The following is a 19,850-nucleotide window of genomic DNA, read 5'->3' on the forward strand; positions in this document are numbered from 1 at the left end:
CCCTACCTCCTTCCCCTCCCTACAGCACTTGTATATATTTGTACAGATTTATTACTCTATTTATTTTACTTGTACATATTTACTATTCTATTGATTTTGTTAATGATGTGCATATAGCTTTAATTCTATTTGTTCTGACGATTTTGACACCTGTCTACATGTTTTGTTTTGTCATCTGTCTCCCCCTTCTAGACTGTGAGCCCGTTGTTGGGTAAGGACCGTCTCTGTATGTTGCTGACTTGTACTTCCCAAGCGCTTAGTACAGTGTTCTGCACACAGTAAGCGCTCAATACATACGATTGAATGAATGAATGAATGAAAGAAGATATGATTTTACATCCTAATGCCAAAGTAGAGTTTCAAGCAAAGTAGGGTTTACCCAATGTACACTTAAAGGTGATTCTCTTTCCGATGTGAAATGCTCTGTTGCTTTGCAAATGGCATAAAGCCAGGAGAAGCAGCGTGCCTCAATGGAAAGAGGCTGGGCTTTGGAGTCAGAGGTCATGAGTTCAAATCCCGGCTCCACCAATTAATAATAATAATAATAATGATGACATTTGTTAAGCGCTTACTATGTGCAAAGCACTGTTCTAAGCGCTGGGGAGGTTACAAGGTGATCAGGTTGTCCCTCGTGGGGCTCACGGTCTTCATCCCCATTTTACAGATGAGGGAACTAAGGCTTAGTGAAGTGACTTGCCCAAAGTCACACAGCTGACAAGTGGCAGAGCCGGAATTTGAACCCATGATCTCTGACTCCAAAGCCTGGGCTCTTTCCACTGAGCCGCGCTGCTTCTCCAATTCTCCAATTGTCAGCTGCGTGACTCTGGGCAAGTCACTTCACTTCTCTGAGCCTCAGTTTCTTCACCTGTCAAATGGGGATGAAGACCGTGAGCCCCCCGTGGGACAACCTGATCACCTTGTAACCTCCCCAGTGCTTAGAACAGTGCTTTCCACGTAGCAAGCGCTTAATAAATGCCATTATTATTATCATAATCTCCATTGACTGTCTTTTGATATGGGGCCTTCTTGTCTTCAACATTTGACCCATAAAAGCTGGGAATTTTTTAAGAGTTCATTTTTACTGAAGTGATAAAGCAATACAAAAGATCTCTTGAAGCAGTGTTGCCTAATGGCTAGAGCACAGGCCTGGGTGTCAGAGGACCTGGGTTCTAATCCCAGCTTTGCCAAGTGTCTGCTGCGGGACCTTGGGCAAGTCAACTTATCTTCTCCGGGCCTCAGTTAACTCATATGTAAAACAGAGATAAAGTCTCTGAGCCCCATGTGGGACACGGGCTGGTCTGGGCTATGCTGCTTCAGAGAACAGAGCATGGGATTTGGAGTCAGAGGTCATGGGTTCAAATCCCAGCTCTGCCAATTGTCAGCCGTGTGACTTTGGGCAAGTCACTTCACTTCTCTGGGCCTCAGTTCCCTCATCTGTAAACTGGGGATTAAGACTGTGAGCCCCACGTGGGACAACCTGATCACCTTGTATCCCCCAGCGCTTAGAAAAGTGCTTTGCACAAAGTAAGTGCTTAACAAATACCATCATTATTGTTATTAGCATTAATAATGTTGTTGGTGAAGTGCTTACTATGTGTCAAGCACTGTTGTAAGCACCAGGATAGGTACAAGCTAATCAGGTTGAACACAGTCCCCGTCCCACATGGGGCTCATAGACTCACTTCCCATTTTACAGATAAGGTAACTAAGGCAGAGAGGAAGTGAAGTGACTTGGCCAAGATCACACAGCAGATAAGTGCCAGGATTAGAACACACATCCTCCTGACTCACAGGGCAATGCTTTTTCCACGAAGCCATGCTGCTTCTCTGTTTCTTGCTCTATGCTTGGAAAACTCCAGACCTGTGTCAGAAACCATTTTTTCTCCATTGCATTTTCATGGGCAATCAGTCTTTCCCTTAATAATAATAATGTTATTTATTAAGCACTTACTATGTGCAAAACACTGTTCTAAGCGCTGGGGAGGTTACAAGGTGTTCAGGTTGTCGCACGGGGGGCTCACAGTCTTCAACCCCATTTTACAGATGAGGTACCTGAGGCACAGAGAAGTTAAGTGACTTGCCCAAAGTCACACAGCTGACAATTGATCGAGCCCAGATTTGAACCCATGACCTCTGACGCCAAAGCCCAGGCTCTTTCCACTGAGCCACATTGCTTCTCCTTCTGGATGGTTGGACAGGTACTGGGTTCTTTGCGAAATGCTTATATTTATGGCATTAAATTTTATTCAGGGAGAAAAAGAGAGAAGGGGAAAATGTGTGTGGGGGGTGAGAGAGAGAAAGCGGAAGTGGAAGGTTGGGACAGAGAGCACTGTCTTCCAGTTTCAAAAATGATACGACTGAAAATGTTATTTTTGTGTGTGTGGAGGTGTGGCTGAAAGACCAATTCAATTTCCACTAATGGTGCAGGTAAATATTGCTCCCACTCTGCTGTTCCCGAAATTTCCTGCTTGTGCCTGCTTCTATTTTCTCTTGATTTCATCTTCTTCCTGAAGCTCTTTGTGGGTATTTCTGTCCCTGGCCTCCCTCTTCCCCCTTCCCTCTCCATTTCTAATGTTTTTTTATGGTACTTTTTAAGCACTTACTGTGTGCCAGGCACTTTATTAAACATTAGGGTAGATAGCAAATCACCAGGTTGAACACACTCTCTGTCCCACGTGGAACTCACATTCTTCATCCCCATTTTAGAGATGAGGTAACTGAGGCACAGAGAAGTGAAGTGACTTAACCTAGGTCACATAGGAGAAAAGTGGCGGAGCTGGGATTAGAACCCATGACCTGACTCCCACTAAACCATGGCGTTTCCCTACTGTCCACTGCTATGCCACAACTTGTTGGGTTTTCTTAAAAAAAAATACAGTAGATAAATGATTGAACTAAATAATCCTTCCTAATCATTACAAAGTTTTTTTTTTGATGGCATTTATTAAGCGCTTACTATGTGCAAAGCACTGTTCTAAGCGCTGGGGAGGTTACAAGGTGATCAGGTTGTCCCACAGGGGGCTCACAGTCTTCATCCCCATTTTCCAGATGAGGGAACTGAGGACCAGAGAAGTGAGTGACTTGCCCAAAGTCACACAGCTGACGAGTGGCGGAGCCGTGATTTGAACCCATGACCTCTGACTCCAAAGCCCGGGTTCTCGTATTCTGTCTAACTAAACTTTGGCAAAATAACAATTCAGAGGCTTTGCAGCCATTCCCAAGTCTCATATCTATTACTAGATTATAAATCACTGAAATAGATTTTATAATGTTTTATTTACAAGATGAATTTTAAGGCAGGCTTCTTGTTTGTGAGTTTGTTTATTTAATTTTTTAGTAAGCAGGCTAATTACCTTGTGTTTTCACAAGACCTCCAAAATGCATGAGATGGGGATTAGAATATAATCTCCTTTGTATCATTTTCACCAAACAAATCATAATACGCATGGCTGACAGTGTGTTTTATTATATCAGAGAGTGGGTGAACATATCTAATACTTAATAGAACAAACAATATACAATTTTCTATGGAAAATCAATGTTTCATGGTCTAGTGGAAAGAGCATGGGCCTGGGATTCTGGGGATGTGGGTTTGAGCTCATTGTGGGCAGAGAATGTGTCTGTTATATTGTACTCTCCCAAATGCTTAGTGCAATGCTCTGCATGCAGTAAGTGCTTAATAAGTGTGATTGATCGTTTCTAACCCTGGCTCCACCACTTGTCTTCTGGTCTGTGTCCTTGGGTTGGATTAGAACCCATGTCCTCGGAATCCCAGGCCCGTCAGAGAAGCAGCGTGGCTCAGAGGAAAGAGCCTGGGCTTTGGAGTCAGAGGTCATGGGTTCAAATCCCAGCTCCGCCAATTGTCAGCTGGGTGACTTTGGGCAAGTCGCTTGACTTCTCTGGGCCTCAGTTACCTCATCTGTAAAATGGGGATGAAGACTGCGAGCCCCCCGTGGGACAACCTGATCACCTTCATTCATTCATTCAATCGTATTTATTGAGCGCTTACTGTGTGCAGAGCACTATGCTAAGTGCTTGGGAAGTACAAGTTGTGGCAACATATAGAGACGGTCCCTACCCAACAGCGGGCTGTAACCTCCCCAGCACTTAAAACAGTGCTTTGCACATAGTAAGCGCTTAATAAATGCCATTATTATTATTATTATTATTATTATTAATCAATTAATCAATAGTATTTATTGAGCGCTTACTGTGTGCAAAGCACAGTACTAAGTGCTTGGGAAGTACAAGTTGGCAACATATAGAGACGGTCCCTACCCAACAGTGGGCTCACAGTCTAAAAGGGGGAGACAGAGAACAAAACCAAACATACTAACAAAATAAAATAAATAGAATAGATATGTACATGTAAAATAAATAAATAAATAGAGTAATAAATACGTACAAACATATATCCATATATACAGGTGCTGTGGGGAAGGGAAGGAGGTAAGATGGGGGGGATGGAGAGGGGGGCGAGGGGGAGAGGAAGGAAGGGGCTCAGTCTGGGAAGGCCTCCTGGAGGAGGTCTTCAGGTCTTTTAATTAATAATAATAATAATAATAATTATTATTATTATTATTCTGTCCACAACTTCATGGTACAGCTCCTCACCGTTGGCTTCCATTTGCAAAAAAATCTCCCATTTTTCATTTCATGCCCTCCAGCTGTATCCTTCAGATTCCCTCTTCACTGGGTAGGAAACTCAAAAACCCTGTCGAGGGGCAACATCATCATTTTCGCCCTATTTCTGTTCTTCTCTAGAACGACCAGCTCTGGTCGGACGAGAACAATGTAGTGATCCCAGCCAGTCACCGTGTAGTGTGTCAGATCTTCATCCAGAAACTTCAGACGCGGGATGCAGACACGTGGCTGCTCAAGAAACCATATCAAGGTAATGATTTTGTACCGTTTTTGCATTTGGATTTGTGCCCTTCTTTCACCCCATCCTCAGGCCCACGACACTTACGTACAATTCTGTAATTTATTCCTGTTGATATTCATGTCTATCTCCCCTTCCTAAACTGTGAGCTCCTTGTGGGCAGGGAATGTGTCTACCAACTCTGTTATATTGTACTCTCCTGATTGCTTAGTACAATGCTCTGCACACACCAGGTGCCAAATGAATGCGATTGAAACTCATTATGGTAGGGAGCGTGTCTGCTAATTCTACTGTATTGCGTTCTCCCAAGCGCTTAGTATTGCGTTCTGTACGTAGTAACCATTCAATCAATATCATTGATTGCTTGATTGATTGATTATTATTTCTAGACTGTGAGCCCGCTGTTTTATTTTATTTTACTTTGTTAGTATGTTTGGTTTTGTTCTCTGTCTCCCCCTTCTAGACTGTGAGCCCACTGTTGGGTAGGGACTGTCTCTATATGTTGCCAGCTTGTACCTCCCAAGCGCTTAGTACAGTGCTCTGCACACAGCGCTCAATAAATACGATTGATTGATTGATTGATCGAGATTTTGATATTCCAATGAAAGGTTTTGGCCTCTTTCTCGGAGATATGCTGAAAACCGTGGATACAAATGCACAGTAAGCACTTAATAAATATTATATTATATATATTATATATATATTATTTATATTAATAAATATTATAAGTGCCTAGTACAGTGCTCTGCACACAGTAAGAGCTCAATAAATACGATTGAATGAATGAATGAAATGCTCTTGGTCTTCGTTACCTCTCCTGAGGAATTACCTTGCTAATCAGTGCATTTGAAAAATCTGAATACAACATCCTGCAGTAATATTTGAAAAAATATTGGACTTTTGCGAAGCATCTTGTAGTCAATATTTTCTCAGAGTGACATTTTTCTATTAACCATATTTGGGGGGTTTTAGGTGTTTTTTGGGTTCTTTAACTCTGCTCTCTGGAGGTTGTTCGGGAGAAAAGACACTTACTCATTCCCGTTCAAGAATTACCTTTTTCAGCGACTCAATTGTTCCTCTCCTTGAAACTGATTGGCATATATCATTAATTGCTCTGTTCAGTACAGTTCTTTCCTGTACATGGCTGAAGGATCTCTTGAGATAATGACCATGAAAATTGTCAGTCATTCCCGATGAGCCTCCATCAAACTTTCAACATTCAAAACAGTTTTCAGAGTCACAGATTGATCGATTAATTAATAGTATTTATTGAGTGCTCACCGTGGAGCAGTATACTAAAGTCATTGGGAGAGTTCAATAGGCATGATCCCTGCCCTTGAGGAGTTTCCACTCCAGAGGAGGGAACAGGGCCTGAAACCTAATGTGAAAGATAATTATTGATTTGTTTTCCTCTTAGTATACTCTAAGTGCTCTGTACATAATAGGCACCTAGTAAGACCCATTGATTGATTGATGGATACTTTGCTTTGAAGTAAAAATTGCCCCTTCCCAGTTATAATTAGGTGCCCTACCCTTAAAGAATTCATTCAGTCAGTCATATTTATTGAGCGCTTACTGTATGCAGAGCACTGTACTAATAATGATGGCATTTATTAGGCACTGACTATGTGCAAAGCACTGTTCAAAGCGCTGGGGAGGTTACAAGGTGATCAGGTTGTCCCACGGGGGGCTCACAGTCTTCATCCCCATTTTCCAGATGAGGGAACTGAGGCACAGAGAAGTTAAGTGACTTGCCCAAAGTCACACAGCTAACAGTTGGCAGAGCTGGGATTTGAACCCATGACCTCTGACTCCAAAGCCCATGCTCTTTCCATTGAGCCACGCTGCTTCTACTACTAATAATAATAATGATGGCATTTGTTAAGCGCTTACTATGTGCCAAGCGCTGTTCTAAGTGCTGAAGCACTTGGAAAGTAAAACTCAGCAACAGATAGAGACGGTCCCTACCAAACAATGGGCTCACAGTCTATAAGGGGGAGACTGACAACAAAACAAAACATGGAGACAGGTGTCAATAGCATCAAAATAGATAAATAAAATTATAGATATATACACAGCATTTAAAAAATAAATAGAATAATAAATTTGAACAAATATACACTGGTGTTGTGGAGTAGGGAAGGGGGTAGAGCAGAGGGAGGGAGTTGGGGTGATGGGGAGGGAAGGATGAGTAGAGGAAAAGGGGGGCTCAGTCTGGGAAGGCCTCCTGGAGAAGGTGAGCTCTCAGTATAATAATAATAATGATGGCATTTATTAAGCACTTACTATGTGCAAAGCACTGTTCTAAGCGCTGGGGAGGTTACAAGGTAATCGGGTTGCCCCATGTGGGGCTCACAGTCTTAATCCCCATTTTACAGATGAGATAACAGGCACAGAGAAGTGAAGTGACTTGCCCAAAGTTACACAGCTGACAAGTGGCAGAGCCGGGATTCGAACCCATGACTTCTGACTCCAAAGCCCGTGCTTTTCCCACTGAGCCACGCTGTTTCTCTATCCTCGCTGCTTCTCAGTAGGGCTTTGAAGAGGGGAAGAGAGCTAGTTTGGCGGATGTGATCAGGGTGTCCATGCCTTCCAAATCATTGAATGCTTCATGCCTAGTTCTATATCATAATTATAATAATAATGATAATAATTGTGATATTTGGTAAGCCCTGAATACGTGCCAAGCACTGTCATAAGTGCTGGGGTAGATACAAGGTATTCCAGATGGACACAGTCCCTATTCCACCCAGGGTTCACATTCTACTTATGAGAGAGAACAGGTATTGAATCCTCATTTTACGGATGAGGAAACCATGGCACAGAGAAGTTAAATAATAATAATAATATTAAGAAGAAGGATTGTGACATTTGTTAAGCACTTACTATGTGCCAGGTGCTGTACTAAACATCGGGGTGGATACCAGCAAATCGAGTTGGACACAGTTCCCGTCCCATGTGGGGCTCAGATTCTCAGTCCCCGTTTTCCAGATGAGGGAGCTGAGGCCCAGAGAAGTGAAGTCACATGCCCAAGGTCGCACAGCAGACAGGTGGCGGAGCCAGAATTAGAACTCATGACCTTCTGACTCCCAGCCCCGTGCTCTATCCCGCTGACTTAGACAAGGTCGCGAAGGAGGTGAGTAGCAGAATTGGGATTAGAACCGAGGTCCTCCAACTCCCAGGCCCTTGCCTCCTTTTTTTTTTTTTTAATCGTTATTTTTTAAGTACTTACTGTGTGCCAGACACTGTTCTAAGCTCCAGAGTAAATGCAAGCCAATCACGTGGGACACGGTCCATGTCCCATCTGGGGCTCACTGTCTTAATCCTCGTTTTACAGATGACGCAACTGAGGCCCAGGATAGTTAAGTGACTTGCCCAAGGTCACACAGCAATGTGGCAGAGCCAGGATAAAAACTCATGTCCTCCCCATTCCCAGGCCCGTGCTCTATCCACTAGGCCACTCTGCTTCTCTTCTATTTATAGTCCTGGCCCTGAGGGCAACAGTGAGTTTGTATCACAGCACGAAGGGAAAAATCACTGGAAGTCTATCATTCATTCTGAACCCAATGAATATTTAATCTCCGTTTTATTTATTCAAGATGAATTCCTTAAAGTATTTTGCAGAGCTATTTGCTTGATCCCTTTCATTACCTACTTAGGGTATATTGTCCCTTTTGCGTGAAAAAGCAAACAACCCCCCTCCCGAAATGCCTGGCAATTACCAAGTCCCCATTTCATTGAGTCTTTTGTCACTTTTACCTTTCCTTCCCAGTTCCCAGGCCAAACTGAACAAATTTAAATACCTTTGCTTAATAAATGCCATTATTATTACTATTATTATTATTATTATTACTTTTCTAAACATCTAATATAGTATACTGCGTCAAGTACACTCCCCATAAATGCTGTACTGCTGCTAGTAATAGTCGTGTTTTTCAGAATTATTTTTTAAACAATGAGCCTTTACAAAAAAAGGTAAAGATGCCATGAGTTGGAGAGTTGGCATCTGTGAGGCTTGAGAATACCTTTGGAGGAACTTTAGCTTTTGCAGACATTTACAGGAGCTAAATTAATACCACGGGAAAACACTGTACAAGCCTTGTTGTGAGAATCCAAATAGTCTTTTAGTTGTCCAAGTGAATTAGTTTATTATTATATATCTTTTTTGGTATTTGTTAAACCCTTACTCTGTGCCAGGCATTGTACTAAGCGCTGGAGTGGATACAAACTAAAAGCACTATTCTAAGGGCTGGAGTAGTTTATGAGGTAATCTGGTTGTCCCACGTGGAGCTCAGAGTCTTACTCCTCATTTTCCAGATGAGGGAACTGAGGCCCAGAGAAGTGAAGTGGTTTGCCCAAGGTCACACAGCAGATACGTGGCGGAGCCGGGATTAGAACCCACGTCTTCTGACTCCCAAGACTATGATCTTTCCTTTAATCCATGCTGCTTCTCCAGCTATTACTCCTCCGAGAGGCCTTTCCAGACTAACCTCTCATTTTACCTTCTGTGTCATCAACTTGGGCCTGTGCTCTCTAAGCACTTTAATAGTCACCTCACATTCACTCAATTATTAATTCAGCCATATTTATTGAGCGCTTACTGTGTGCAGACCATGGTACTAAGCGCTTGGAAAGTGCAATTCACATCCAGCCCCACGACACGTTTGCATATATACTGATATTCTGCTGTTTCCTCTGTGATTTATTTTAATGTCCGTCTCCCCCACTAGGCTCTAAATTCTTGAAATTACTCTACATGTCCACCAGCTCTATTGTAGTGAACTCTCCCAAGTGCTTAGTGTGATGCTCTGCACACAGTAAGTGCTCAATAAATATTATTGACTGATTGATTGATTGATTGAGAAGCAGCGTGGCTCAGTGGAAAAGAACAAAGGCTTTGGAGTCCGAGGTCATGGGTTCAAATCCCGGCTCCGCCACTTGTCAGATGTGTGACTTTGGGCAAGTCACTTCACTTCTCTGTGCCTCAGTTACCACATCTGTAAAATGGGGATGAAGACTGTGAGACCCCCAGGGGACAACCTGATCACCTTGTAACCTCTCCAGTGCTTAGAACAGTGCTTTGCGCATAGTAAGTGCTTAATACATGCCATTATTATTATGATTATTATTATTATCATTATTATTATTATTATTCTCTGTGCCTCAGTTACCTCATCTGTAAAGTGGGGATTAAGGCTGTAAGCCCCCCGTGGGACAACCTGATCACCTTGTAACCTCCCCAGTGCTTAGAACAGTGCTTTGCACATAGTAAGTGCTTAATAAATGCCATCATTATTATTATTATTATTATCATTATTATTCTCTGTGCCTCAGTTACCTCATCTGTAAAATAGTGATTAAAGCTGTGAGCCCCAAGTGGGACAACCTGATCACCTTGTAACCTCCACAGTGCTTAGAACCATGCTTTGCACATATTAAGTGCTTAATAAATGCCATTATTATTATTATTATCTGTGCCTCAGTTACCTCATCTGTAAAATGAGGATTAAGGCTGTGAGCCCCACATGGGACAACCTGATCACCTTGTAACCTTCCCAGCACTTAGAACAGTGCTTGGCACAAAGTAAGTGCTTAATAAATGCCATCATTATTATTATTATTATTACTTCTCTAAACATCTAATATAGTATACTGCATCAAGTACACTCCCCATAAATGCTGTACTGCTGCTAGTAATAGTCATGATTTTCAGAATTATTTTTTAAACAATGAGCCTTTACAAAAAAAGGTTAAGATGCCATGAGTTGGAGAGTTGGCATCTGTGAGGCTTGAGAAGCAGCACGCGGTAGCGGTTAGAGTCAGAAGGTCATGGGTTCTAATTCCTGCCCTGTCGTCTGCTGTGTGACCTTAGGCAAGTCACTTCACTTTCTAAGGCCTCAGTTACCTCGACTGTGAAATGGGGAATTGAGATTGTGAGCCCCACATGGGACAGGGACTGTCTCCCCCTCATCCCCCTCTCCGTCCCCCCCATCTTACCTCCTTCCCTTCCCCACAGCACCTGTATATATGTATATGCGTTTGTACACATTTATTACTCTATTTATTTATTTATTTATTTTACTTGTACATATCTATTCTATTTATTTTATTTTGTTATTATGTTTGGTTTTGTTCTCTGTCTCCACCTTTTAGACTGTGAGCCCACTGTTGGGTAGGGACTGTCTCTATATGTTGCCAACTTGTACTTCCCAAGCACTTAGTACAGTGCTCTGCACACAGTAAGCGCTCAATAAATATGATTGATTGATTCATTTATTCATTCATTCATTCAGTCGTATTTATTGAGCGCTTACTGTGTGCAGAGCACTGTGCAGAGCGCTTGGGAAGTACAGGTTGGCAACATATAGAGACAGTCCCTACCCAACAATGGGCTCACAGTCTAGAAGGGGGAGACAGAGAACAAAACAAAACATATTAACAAAATAAAATAAATAGAATATATACAAGTAAAATAAATCAATACACAGAGTAATAAATACGTACAAACATATATACGTATATACAGGTGCTGTATATACCTATATACAGGTGTCCAACCCAATTTGCCTGTATCTACCCCAGTGCTTAAAACAGAACATGCTGCTAGAACTTAGTGCTTAGTGCTTAGAGCATGCTGCTTAGAAAAGCCGCGTGACTCAGTGGAAAGAGCCCTGGCTTGGGAGTCAGAGGTTGTGGGTTCAAATCCCGGCTCCGCCACTTGTCAGCAGTGTGACTTTGGGCAAGTCACTTCACTTCTCTGGGCCTCAGTGACTTCATCTATAAAATGGGGATGAAGACTGTGAGCCCCACGTGGGACAACCTGATCACCTTGTATCTCCCCCAGCTCTTAGAACAGTGTTTGACACATAGTAAGCGCTTAACAAATGTCATTATTATTAGTAGTAGTAGTAGTACTACTACTACTACTAACCCACTGTTGGGTAGGGACTGTCTCTATATGTTGCCAACTTGTACTTCCCAAGCGCTTAGTACAGTGCTCTGCACACAGTAAGCGCTCAATAAATATGATTGATTGATCGATTGATAGTAGTAACAGTGCCCGGCACTTAGCAAATACCATCATTAGAAACAGCATTGTTTTGTGGATAGAGCACAGGCCTGGAAGTTAGAAGGTCATGGGTTCTAATTCTGGCACTGCCACTTGTCTGCTGTGTGACCTTGGGCAAGTCACTTCAATTCTCTGTGCCTCAGACACCTCATCTGTGAAATGGGGATTGAGACTGTGAGCCCCACTTGGGACAGGGACTGTGTCCAACCTGACTTGCTTGTAGCCACCCCAGTGCTTAGTACAGTGCCTGGCACATGATAAGCACTTAATAAATATCACAATTATTATAATAATTATTATTACTGACCTATTAGAAACTAGTAGAATATAGCCTCATCTTTTTCTTTTTCTTATTGGTATTTGTTAAGCGCTTACTATTTGTCAAGCACTATTCTAAGCTCTAGGGTAGATACAATTTAATCAGTCAATATACAGTCTCTGTTACGGATGGGGCTCATGGTCTAAGTAGGAGAGAGAACAGGTATTGAATCACTCTTATGCTGCTGATGAAACTGAGGCAGAGAGAAGTTAAGTGACTTGCCTTAGGTCACACAGGAGGCAAGGAGTGGAGGCTGGATTAGAACTCGGTTCTTCAGGTTTCCAAGCCCATGCCTCTTCCTTTAGTTTACAGATTTCTTGAAGCCTTTCATTTGAAGCTCACTGTAGGCAGGGAACATGTCTAACACCTCTGTTTTTTGTTTATTTTGTTTTGGGGTTTTTTTGTGGTATTTGTTAAGTGTTTACTATATGCCAGGCACTCTATGATAATAATAATGATAATGATGATGGCATTTCTAGAGTGTGAGCCCGCTGTTGGGTAGGGACTGTCTCTATGTGTTGCTGACTTGTACTTCCCAAGCGCTTTTTACAGTGCTATGCACACAGTAAGCACTCAATAAATACAATTGATTGATTGATTGATTGATTTGTTAAGCGTTTACTATGTGCAATGCACTGTTCTAAGCACTGGGGGGGATACAAGGTGATGAATACTCTCCCACGTGCTTAATATAATGCTCTGCACACATAAAATCCTCCCCTGTGAGACAGAACAGGTTGGATGCCTAGGAGTGCGGATCCAAGCACTCAGTACAGTGCTTTGCACACAGGAAGCGCTCAGTAAATATGACTGAATGATCCACAGACGCAAGTGACCAACCCGAGCAGAGCCCCGGATGAAACGGAGGAACCTAGAAATCTCTCCTTTGCTCACCGGCTTTAGAAACAGAGGCCCTAATAATAATAATAATAATGATGGCATTTATTAAGCGCTTACTATGTGCAGAGCACTGTTCTAAGCGCTGGGGAGGTTACAAGGTGATCAGTTGTCCCACAAAGGGGCTCACAGTCTTAATCCCCCTTTTACAGGTGAGGAACTGAGGCACAGAGAAGTGAAGTGACTTGCCCAAAGTCACACAGCTGACACTTAGTGGAGCCGGGATTTGAACCCATGACCTCTGACTCCAAAGCCCGGGCTCTTTCCACTGAGCCACGCTGCTTCTCTAATCCCTGTGTGACCTTGGGCAAGTCGCTTCACTTCTCTGGGCCTTGTTTTCCTCACCTCTAAAACAGGGGATTTAACCCCTGTTCTCCCCTACAGTTTATACTGTGAGCCCCAGTTGGGCTGACAGGTGCGGTCAGACTACATCCGACTTGACGGTTCTGGATTTGCCCCAGTGCTTAGTACAGTGCTTAGCACAGACTAAACCTTTAACAAATACCATTATTATTACTGTTTTTATTACAGGTATCCATCAGTCAACAACTGTGATTCATTCTAGACTGTGAGCCCGTTGTGGGCAGGGATTGTCTCTATTTGTTGCTGAATTGTCCTTCCCAAGTGTTTAGTACAGTGCTCTGTACACAGTAAGTGCTCAATAAATATGATTGAATGATTGACTGATTGAAGATGGGACAGAAATAATATTGTAGGGGGAAGGGCTTAAGGATCCAGTTCAGGGATTGGATGGAATGGTTTACCTCAGAGCAAAGAAGTATAAATTTCCCAATCTTTGATATCAACTTGATTTGCTTGTAATAATAATAATAATAATGTTGGTATTTGTTAAGCGCTTACTATGTGCAAAGCACTGTTCTAAGCGCGGGGGTAGATACAAAGTAATCAGATTGTCCCACGTGGGTCATATCCACTCCAGTGCTGAGTACAGTGCATGGCACATAGTAAGTGCTTAACAAATAACATAATTATTATTATTGTCTAGGCTCGGGAGTCAAGCTTCTTGCTAAAGTAACTGACTCTGAAGATGAAACCTGTCCTTCCATCTTTTCAGGGTAGACTCTTTCCCAAAGTGATTAGTTATTTTTATTCTAAAATTCTGTAATAATTATATACAGAGAGAAGCAGCATGGCTTAGTTGAAAGAACACAGTATTGGGCATCAGAGGTCGTGGTTTCTAGTCCTGGGTCTGTTGTCGTTTATCAGCTGTGTGTCTTTGGGCATGTCAATTCACTTCTCTGTGCCTCTGTTACCTCATTTGTAAAATGGGGATTAAGACTGTGAGCTCTATGTGGAACAACCTGATTACCTTGGATCTCCCCCAGTGCTTAGAATGGTGCTTGACACATATTAAGCTCTTAACAAATATTATTATTATTATTATTATTATTATTATCATCATCATCATCATCATCATTATTATACATATGGTCTTATGCCAGATCATTTTAACAAATTTCTGTGGGCAATCTGCTTTGATACGGCCCATTGTGCAATAGATATTGGTTTTTGTGCATTTTACAAAAAGGCCAGTCTTATACTAATTAGTTATAACTATCTTTTCCCTGTTTGCTTTATTTGCTAATATTTCTGTTCACCTACCATTGCCCAATCTTCTTATAGCTTAGTTTACATTTAGGGCCGTATGTATTATTTTCTCAACAAGAAGTTCTATTTCCTAAGTTAGGAATGGCACATCTCCCACCTACTTAGACTCTGAGCCCCTTGTGAGGTCTGATGATCTTGTATCTACCCCAGTGCTTAGTACAGTCCTTGGCATATGGGAAGTGTTCAACAGATACCACAGTTATTTTAATCTATACCCTCCTCATTATCATTACTATTGTATTAGCTTTGCATTTGGGCTCTTTGAGAATACAGTGATCAAAATGAAATCAGTCCTCAGCAAGCAACAGGGCAGAGTTTACTCCTTGATAATCCCTGGTTTAACCTGCTTTCTCTTTTCTATCAGAACTCTTCTAGGAGCCAAATTTCCTTCCACAAAAAGTCCCAGAGAACTTTATTGGCCTAAAAGTGGTTGAGAGTGCCTCTAGGCCACAAGGAATTCTGTGAGACCGATCCAGAACTGGAAAGAAGAAATTGGAAAAGGAGGGACCTTAGGGATAGATAAAATGAGATTAGAAGGTCACCGTTCCCAGCATGTGAGGTGTAATTGGCCCTACCTTTTAGCCTGGTTTCCCTTTCCTATTCCCAAGAATCTCCTCACCTCCCTGAACCGTAAATCCATAAGAGCTTTTAATTTTTTTAAACGACTTTACCCCTCAGGTCATCCCATCAAATCTTACTTTCGATTCACCAAGTTCCTTCATTAAGTCCAGTAGAGTTTAATACGTGACACTATCTTTTTAGAGCATTTATCCATTATGATCTCATTTATGTTCACCACATAATCAAAAATAAACATTTGAACCTCCCAGGAGGCACTGAATACTAATTTTCCCCAGTAAAAGTTTGATCAAGTGCCCTAATAGTGCTGCAATTAGGAAGGGGATTAACTCAGAGATGGAAAATGTCTGCTTGAAGAAGAGATATATTTCTAAGGAAAAATAAAGTCGCTTTTCTCTCGATTTCTCAAAGGTTTCCTTCCCTTAGCATGGTTTTCAGGTTTCACAAACTGGATTTTTATACAGCGATGCTTTCCTAAGTAGCTTTTTGTTTAGGGGACCTTTAGAATAGTGCATTGATTTTCCCAGGCAAACCGCAGACACACAAACACCCACAAACCAACACCTGAAGTTGCCCGCCCAGAATCAAAGGTTAACTATCAGTACAAATTCCCAATCTGCAGGCCCAAGGCTTGGGATAGCCAACAGAACTGGTGAAATGTCACCTGTTATTTTAGAAAATTCCTTGAAAGGTGTTATTAGGATGAAGGAGATTAGAACAAAGGGAAGTTAAGAGACTGGATATGTTTATAAAGATTCCTCAATCGTATTTATTGAGCACTTACTGTGTGCAGAGCATTGTACTAAGTGCTTGGAAAGTACAATTAGGCAATAGATGGAGACAATCCCTACCCAACAACGGGCTCAGAGTCTAGAAGGGGTTGGATAAGAAAGGATGGAAAGAGTGAAATATTCATAGTTTAACTCAAATATTTTGCAAGTCCTTTGAGAAAAGTCTTAGGCCCACTTGAATTTTAGTCAGTTTGACAAACATGGGTAATAATGATAACAATAATAATAATGGCATTTATTAAGTGCTTATTATATGCCAAACGTTGTTCTAAGCGATGGGGTAGAAACAAGCTAATCAGGTTGTCCCACATGGAGCTCACAGTCTTAATCCCCATTTTACAGATGAGGTAACTGAGGCACAGAGAAGTGAAATGGCTTGCCCAAAACCACACAGCTGACAAGTGGTGTAGCTGGGATTTGAACCCACGACCTCTGACTCCCAAGCCCATGTTCTTTCCACTAAGCCACCTTAGTACTTATGAGTAATTATACTCACGTGATTGGACGGGCATGGTAATATTTATTTTGGCTTCACTCACTGTCATCTCTCCAGTGTGAGCTCTATAATAATAATGATGGCATTTGTTAAGCGCTTACTATGTGCAAAGCACTGTTCCAAGCTCTGGGGAGTATGCCAGGTGATCAGATTGTGGGGCTCATAGTCTTCATCCCCATTTTACAGATGAGGTCACTGAGGCCCAGAGAAGTTAAGTGACTTGCCCAAAGTCACACAGCTGACAAGTGGCAGAGCCGGGATTTGAACCCACGACTTCTGACTCTCAAGCCCAGGCTCTTTCCATTGAGCCATGCTGCTTCCCTATGTGGGAAGGGGCCAAGTCACTTGATAATTCTGTCCCAAATTTTAGTTCAGTTTACTTCATCAAGTGGGTGCTCAGTATATACTGTTACTACTAATACCATTTCATTTTATTTTATGGTATTTGTTAAGTTCTTACAATAATAATAATAATAATAATAATAATAATAATAATAATAATAATAATAATAATGAGAAGCAGCGTGGCTCAGTGGAAAGAGTCCGGGCTTTGGAGTCAGAGGTCATGGGTTCAAATCCCAACTCCACCACATGTCTGCTGTGTGATCTTGGGCAAGTCACTTAACTTCTCTGGGCCTCAGTGACCTCCTCTGTAAAATGGGGATTAAGACTGTGAGCCCCACGTGGGACAACCTGATCACCCTGTATCCTCCCCAGCGCTTAGAACAGTGCTTGGCACATAGTAAGCGCTTAACAAATGCCAATTATTATTATTATTATTATTATTATTATTATTATTATTATTAATGATTGCATTTATTAAGCACTTACTGTGTGCCAAGCACTGTTCTAGATACAAGCTAAGCAGGTTGTCCCACGTGGCACTCCCAGTCTTAATCCCCATTTTACCGATGAGGTCATTGAGGCCCAGAGAAGTGAAGTGGCTTGCCCAAAGTCACACAGCAGACAAGCGGTGGAGCCGCTACTATGTGCCAGGCACTGTTCTAAGTGCCGCTGGGGTGGATGGGGTGGACGCTGGGGTGGATAACTTGTACTTCCCCAGCGCTTAGTACAGTGCTCTGCACACAGTAAGCGCTCAATAAATACAATTGATTGATTGATTGGATGGAAGCTAATCAGGTCGTCCTACACTCACGGTTTTAATCCTCATTTTACAGATGAGGTAAGCGAGGCACAGAGAAGTGAAGGGGCTTGTCAGACACTGTCCCAAGGTACAAATTAATTAGGTTGGACACAGTCCTTGCCCTACGTGGGACTCAACGTCTCAGTAGTTCTACTACAACTACGATGACTTGTAATAGTTTATTTAGGGCCTACTGTGTGCGAGGAACTGCACGAAGAGCTAGGTAAAAAGTACACAGGTAGAGGAGACCTGGTCTTGGGTCCTCAAAAGGCTCCCAACTTAAGCATAAGTACCCTGCTGTCAGGGATCATTTCTGTCAAGCTGTAATGAACTCTCCAATGAGCTTAGTACAGTGCTCTCCCCATAGTAAACGCTAAACAAATACATTATCATTATTATCATTATTATCATCTTGTGCTGGTTACGCTGGATCAAGCACTGTTCTAAACACTGGGGTAGGTAAAAGTTAATCAATACATCGTTCAATCGGGTCAGGGTTCCACAGCCTAAGTAGGAGGGAGAACAGTCAGAACTTTGATTGATTGATTGGAAGAGGCTGCATTTTAATCTACTCAGATGATATACGCCAAGGAATCAATCAGTGGGATTTTTTGAGCATTTACTTTGTGCAGAACACTGTGCTAGACTCTTGGGAAAAGACAATATGATAGAGATGGTGAATACAATCCCTCTCCACAAATATGCTAGGAGATGAGCCCAGTGGATAGATCTCAGCATGGCTCAGGGGAAAGAGCCCGGATTTGGGAGCCAGAGGTCATGGGTTCTAATCCTGACTCCACCACTTGTCAGCAGTTTGACTTTGGGAAAGTCACTTCACTTCTCTGGGCCTCAGTTACCTCATCTCTAAAATGGGGATTAAGACTCTGAGCCCCATGTGGGACAACCTGATAACCTTGTATCCACCCCAGAGCTTAGAACAGTGCTTTCTAACATAATAACTGCTTAACAAATGCCATTATTATTATTATTATTATTATTATTATTATTATTATTATTATTATTATTATTATTATTATTATCTCAGGCCTTGGAGTCAGAATAATAATAATAACGGTATTTGTTAAACACTTATTATGTGGCAGGCATTGTTCTAAGCACTGGGATGGAAACAAGATCATTGGGTTGGAATGCAAGATAATCTGGGTTCTAATTCCGGCTCTGCAACTTGTCGGCTGGGTGACCTTGGGCAAGACAGTTAACTTCTCTGTGCCTCAGTTACCTCATTAGGTAACCAGATTCAGTGATTGTTTTAATTAGTGATTAAGACTGCAAGCCCCATGTGGAACATGGACTGTGCCCCAGATGATTAGCTCATATCTACCACAGTATTTGGTACAGTGACTGAACATACTAAGTGTTTAACAATTGCCATAAAAAAGACAGAGAGTAAAATAAATTGCAGATAGGAGAAACAGTAGAGTATAAAGATATTTACGTAAATGCTTTGGGGCTGGGGTGAGAATCAAAGTGTTTAGTTGATGCAGAGGGGAGGGTCCCTGGGGAAATAAGCACTTTTAATAAGAGAAGGCCTCTTGGAGGAGATGTGAGTTTAGGAAGGTTTTCAAGGCGAGGAGAGTTGGTAAAAATTCCAGATTGGAAAGGGGAGGGTCCTCCAGTTCCATTGGAGCACAAAGGTCAGGGATTAGGGATGAGACATGAAGAGTCAAGGAACAGAAAGTAGGTTGGCATTGGAGGAGTAAAGCATTCATTCGATCATATTTATTGATCACTCAGTATGTGCTCTGAGCTCTAGTAGAAATCAACAAGGTAAGGTATGAGGGGGCGAGTACTTTAAAGCCGATGTTAAGGAGTTTCTTTTTGATGTGGATGTGGATAAGCAACCATCGGAAGTTTTTATTTGGATTGGGGAGATGTGAATGGAGTGGTTTTCGGAAAAACAATCCAGGCAGCATAATGAAATTTAGAGACTGGAAAAGGGAGAGGCAGGGCGGCAGGAGTCAAGGCAGGAAATGTTAAGTGCTTCAATCAGCATGGTAGCAGTTTAAGAGGAAAGGGCAGATGC

At 42.1% G+C, this 19,850-nt stretch overlaps 1 protein-coding gene across 4 annotated transcripts in view; it reads left to right on the forward strand.

Moving 5' to 3' along the window:
• The window catches only part of MYT1L (myelin transcription factor 1 like), a 450,983-nt gene that overhangs the window by 83,576 nt on the left and 347,557 nt on the right, over positions 1 to 19,850 (forward strand). For all 4 annotated transcript variants that reach the window (XM_038772247.1, XM_038772248.1, XM_038772250.1 and 1 more), the window contains exon 2: positions 4,765 to 4,894. In XM_038772247.1, the coding sequence (XP_038628175.1) occupies positions 4,859 to 4,894 (36 nt within the window). In that variant the 5' untranslated portion in view covers positions 4,765 to 4,858. The remainder of the gene's footprint in view (positions 1 to 4,764; positions 4,895 to 19,850) is intronic.

Source organism: Tachyglossus aculeatus, chromosome X1 (assembly GCF_015852505.1).
Source record: "Tachyglossus aculeatus isolate mTacAcu1 chromosome X1, mTacAcu1.pri, whole genome shotgun sequence".
Classification (NCBI taxonomy): Eukaryota; Metazoa; Chordata; class Mammalia; order Monotremata; family Tachyglossidae; genus Tachyglossus; species Tachyglossus aculeatus.